The following is a 5,034-nucleotide window of genomic DNA, read 5'->3' as shown; positions in this document are numbered from 1 at the left end:
CACCACTTATAAGCTACCACTAAATATTGAAGAAATGTAATTTTCTGTAAAGTTGCTTTGTAATGATTAGTATCGTAAAAAGCACTATACAAATAAACTTGAATTGAATACTTAAACAAGGACCTGTGTAAAGATTTAAAGTCCCTGTAAAGGAAATATTAAATGCGTTCTGAGTGTGTCACACCACAGAAAAAATTATTTTTAACCACTCAGCCAAATTTGAATATTAAAAATCTGCTAAGTAAATCAAATAAGTTATCAAAATCTTGGCGGTATCCTAACCATATCCCAGCTAACTACACTGTTAGCTGTACTAAAGTATAAATGTCTTGATTCATAAAAAACTACTGCAACAGGACTTCAGAGCAGATGATCAGATACTGTATACTCCAGCTGAAAAACCATTTACTTGCAACAATTACTCAAAAATGTTCTGATTGTTCTGAATCTTAGTGAAAAACCAACAAATGTTGTTGATCTGAAAATCTGTCAACATGACTAATAATTACCAAATGTTATCTGTAAAAATCTCTCCACTTTGATCAAAATCTTATAGAAATGGAGTCACCTGAAAGACTCGGTTGGGATAAACTCAGCGACGTGACTAAATAATGCAGTTTAATGTTAAATGATTACAAGTCTGTCCTCAGACTGACAGCATGTCTGATTACATGAGATGATTGCAGATGTGTGTTTATACTGTGTTATGATTTTGAGAAGAGTCAGACTCACCCAATCGCAAATCATCCTTTGATTGTGTCTTCAGAGATTCTGAAATGACAAACATTAACAGTCATTCTTCTCTTCTATCATTCTACTGGGACTTTAAAACACTTAAAGGAATAATACTCACTTCGATATTTAACACATTTTCTCAACAGATACAAAACAAGAACAATGATAGCAAGAACAACTAAAGCAACTTCAACTCCAATGATCACCGGCAGCAGGACATTCGATTCATCTGACACAGAAAACAAAGAGTTTGATAAGGGTGCAAAATCAAATGTAACAGTAATTATGAAGTGATCTTATGAAATAGAGACCTTTATTATCCTCCTCATTATCGTTACCTCAGCTGCTAATGAGTGGTTCAGTCAGAGTCTGGTGCTTCACCACACACTGATAGTGAGATCTTTCAGACGGCAGGATCTGCAGAGTCTTCATTAGCTGAAAGGATCCGTCTGCGTTTGGTCTGAGTCCATGTGAGTTTAGCTGGTCCTCAGGTACCAGCGTCTGATCACGCCTGATCTCCATCTGCACATGTTTAGGGTAGAAGCCTGTGGCCAAACACACCAGAATCTGCTGCTCTGATGATCCAGATGCTTTTACAGAAGAGTAAACCTCAGGACGAGCTGCACGACACACAGACATGATTCATTCAAATAATAAACCAGCTTGAAAATAACTCATTCAAATGATAATCCTACAGATTCTTATGTGAACTATAAGTGAGATAAACTCACATGCTGTGATGAACTTTCCCTCTCGTTGAAGGTCAGTAAAGCTGGTTAATGTTTCCACACATTTCCTCTCAAGACTGGAAACTGATTCTCTGTTCCAGATGATGCCATGCTCAAGGAACAAAGGTTTCCAGTGCACAGAGAGGTTAAAGGTCAAAGTCTCTCCATCATAGGCGTATTCATCACTTCCTTGAAGAAATATTATTGAACCATTAGAGTGACGTTCACCTGCACAGCCGTGTCTCCACTGAAGAACATGAAGATCTGAAAAAATACACATCAGAAAATAAAATTCACTAAATGTGACTGATATTATTCATTTAAAGCAAGTGTATGTACTGTACATTGGTTTTTTACTTGAAATATCAATTTCAAAATTATACTGATGGTACAATGATTTACAGCAGCCATTTGGATATAAATGAGCAAATTCTGAAGAGGCTAGGATTGGATCATTATTGAATTGATTAATATGTTCCTGGCATTTTATAGGTTTGCCAACAATTCTTTTAACTATAACTGATGCAGTGCGTAGCTTTTCATTTCTTAACCAACCATGTCAGAAGATGTACCTATGTCCATTTTCCATTTTTTTCCTTTTCTTTTTTTAGATCAGGTCATTGACATTGAAATTACTTGGCATGACACAGCTTACCCCACTGTAACCTAAACATAATTACCTGCATCGTTCGTCACGTTTTCATTTCCTACTTCCATCAGTGCGTTTAAGTTGATCTGAAGCCAGTCTCTTTTATAATTCAAATAATCAGTTTCATTTCTAAAGAGTCTCTTAGATTCCTCACACAACTGAGTCAAGAAATCTGCTTTATTCACACTCTTACAGAAGCTCATCTCTATGTCATTGATTTCAACTGAGCGGTGAAATTCTGAAATCAGAGATTTCGATACGGTACTATAGGTGTAGTACAGAGAACATATTTCTGAAATGAGGAAAAAGAATCATGTTTCAACATGCAGAAAAATCACAATGCAGCAGTGTAACCAATATATGGCCAAAGTTTAAACCTAAACCTGAGCAATTCAAAGGTAAAAGCATGAAACATTACTAAACTTCTCAGCATTTTTTTCAACCTGGATCATTTTGCACATAGGAATGCTATCCTTACACACTATATGGGAAAACAATGAATGTACAGTTAGAATATGAAACAAGCAGATTAAAAAAACTGTTTTCTTACCACTCTGAGAGGTGAAAATAAACGAAATCAGTAAGAGAATTGTGTCTGAAGCCATTGTTTTTATGTTTCAGAAGGAAACTATAAAACCACAATGTCCGCTCGCCTCTCACGTGTGAAGCGCTATTCAGTGTTATGCTTTAAACTTTGCTGTGTATGTGGTGTGATTTATGCACTTTTTGCTGATTGCCAAGCAAACAGAGGAGAACTGACGTGTATACGCTTGCCAGCCGTCTGGCCAAAATCCCACAGTATTCAGGCATCAGACGTAAGATATGAGACGTTAAATGTCACGGTCAATCGCAACAACATTGCAACGACATAGCAAAGAGAGGATTTATTTTTATTTTTTTACTTTGCATCTGGAAAATGTACATGTGGATAAACGTCTTAGCCTATAAGGCAGAATTTTGTGCCACGTTGAAGAATAACTGAATAAATAAGATTAATGTCTCAATATTTATTAAATAATTATGATAATAAAATTGTTATAACAACAATCCTTCATTCTTTTAGCTTTTTTTCAGTTATTTTACTTCACTACTGAAATAACATTTTGATTTTGAGTTTGTACTTTACTCATGTGCAATTTAAACTGAATACTTAAACTAAAATAAATGTTTCTATCACAAAATTAATTTTAATTCTTACACTTTTGAAAAGTACTGGCTACACTTGCACATTTTCATTTCATATACTGTAGGTAGGTATGACTACACATTAAGTCAGCTAAGATGATGACGCTAAGAGTGCCACAAACTGAAAGTAACTTATGCGTGCACAGAAGTACAGAAGTAAACGGACTGCTGTGGTGTAAACTGAATGAGTTCAGGGTGTCTGAAAGTTTTTTGGAGACAGTTATCATAAAGTAAAGTGCAGGTATGCCAAACCTGGGAATGTTTATTGCAAGTTCTCAACTCTGGCCCTTACTGATACCTCCTGCCATTGAGGTTTTTATGGTCTCATGCTGCTTCTCATGTCAGACCTCGTGAAAATTCTCACTTCATTTAAAATACTTCTGTTAACCTTGCACATCTCAGATCCGCCTGCACAACCACTGTTTTAGACAACATCTCACAGGCACAATATTATGCCTCACTAGTTTGTGGAGTCATTTGGACACATTGTAGCAGTGATCTACTGTTTAGAGATTCTCACAGAGAAACTAGTGTAAGTGTGTGCCCACATGTTTCATGTCTACAAGCATCATTGCACTACAGTACGTAGACAGCCTAAAGGCCCTTTTTACCGCCTACATAAATAGGTGAAGCAAAACAAATATTCGGATCATCCCTTATTTTTTCCCTTATTTTCTTAAAGAATAAACACTTATTTTCTACAAAAATAAACATGATAACATATTACTAATTCATAGAAATAATTTAAGCAGTTAAAACTTATTTTTGAACTTGAATTTAAATACTATTAAACTAACTTTAAAATCTCATGGAGTTTATAAATTAAAGAGGATAAAATGTCACAGTACATGTTAAATAGCCTAAATGAACTTGTGTTAACAATATAATTAGAACTAACAATATAATTAGATTTTTTACATGAACAACTCCTGTATAAAATGGGACAGCAACCTTTTTCTCAAACATTTTTAAATCGTCCAAATTTTTAATATATTAAATAATTCATGTATAAATTGCATTTTTTTTACATTTAGAAATAAATAACTGCATATGGAACCTGAAGATTTTTTTTTTAACCAAGAATGAATTTATATATATATATATATATATATATACAATAGCCCTTATATTTATTTACTGTTTAATAACAATAGCATGCATATGATCCTTTGTGTAAATGTCTTCTTTTAATTTTTGATGAGTAGACTGTAGCCTAAGACTATCTTACATTTTGAAATTAACTCACTGTAAATGTTTTAATATTTTTTAAAGACATTACAATGTTATATCATAATGTTATTGTTGTTTTACTTCCTTTTATCTCATTTTACACTTACATTCATTTCGCAATCTGTCCCTTTGCGCCACCTGGCAGTAGTTTCACGAATGATTTTAACACGCGACTGAATGCGGCGGCGGTAATGCCCATTTAGGCTGTCTACCTACTGTATTTAGTATATGGCAGATCACTTCTAGCACTTCCAAGAATACATGTAGAAATGGCTAACAACAGTGTTCCTGTAGCTCAACTGGTAGAGCACTGCACTATCAAGTGCAAGGTTGGGGGTTCGATTCCCCGGGAACACATGATCAGTAAAAACTGATAGCCTGAATGCACTGTAAGTTGCTTTGGATAAAAGCGTCTGCTAAATGCATAAATTTTAATGTTTAGCAGAATCATAAAATCTTCAACTTTCTTCATACTTACACTGTGTCCACTTAAGAAAACAATATGTT

General features: G+C 34.5%; 1 protein-coding gene across 3 annotated transcripts; it reads right to left on the bottom strand.

Moving 5' to 3' along the window:
• Positions 1–820: 820 nt before the first annotated feature.
• LOC132104623 (popy class I histocompatibility antigen, alpha chain E-like) lies at positions 821–2,801 on the bottom strand. Of its 3 annotated transcripts, XM_059510182.1 has the most exons (5): positions 2,663–2,801; positions 2,144–2,404; positions 1,467–1,727; positions 1,047–1,355; positions 821–964 (listed from the first exon to the last, which is right to left on the bottom strand). In XM_059510182.1, exons 1-4 carry the CDS (start codon positions 2,715–2,717, stop codon positions 1,075–1,077), a joined length of 858 nt encoding a protein of 285 aa, XP_059366165.1. In that variant the 5' UTR covers positions 2,718–2,801; the 3' UTR covers positions 821–964; positions 1,047–1,074. The 3 variants fall into 3 exon arrangements, with proteins under 3 accessions (XP_059366165.1, XP_059366164.1, XP_059366166.1); XM_059510181.1 differs by having other exon boundaries at positions 821–1,355; XM_059510183.1 differs by having other exon boundaries at positions 821–1,355; positions 1,467–1,652.
• Positions 2,802–5,034: the final 2,233 nt, after the last annotated feature.

The sequence above is a fragment of the Carassius carassius genome, chromosome 25 (genome assembly GCF_963082965.1).
Source record: "Carassius carassius chromosome 25, fCarCar2.1, whole genome shotgun sequence".
In the NCBI taxonomy this organism is placed as follows: Eukaryota; Metazoa; Chordata; class Actinopteri; order Cypriniformes; family Cyprinidae; genus Carassius; species Carassius carassius.
This window is presented reverse-complemented; position numbering and strand designations above follow the sequence as displayed.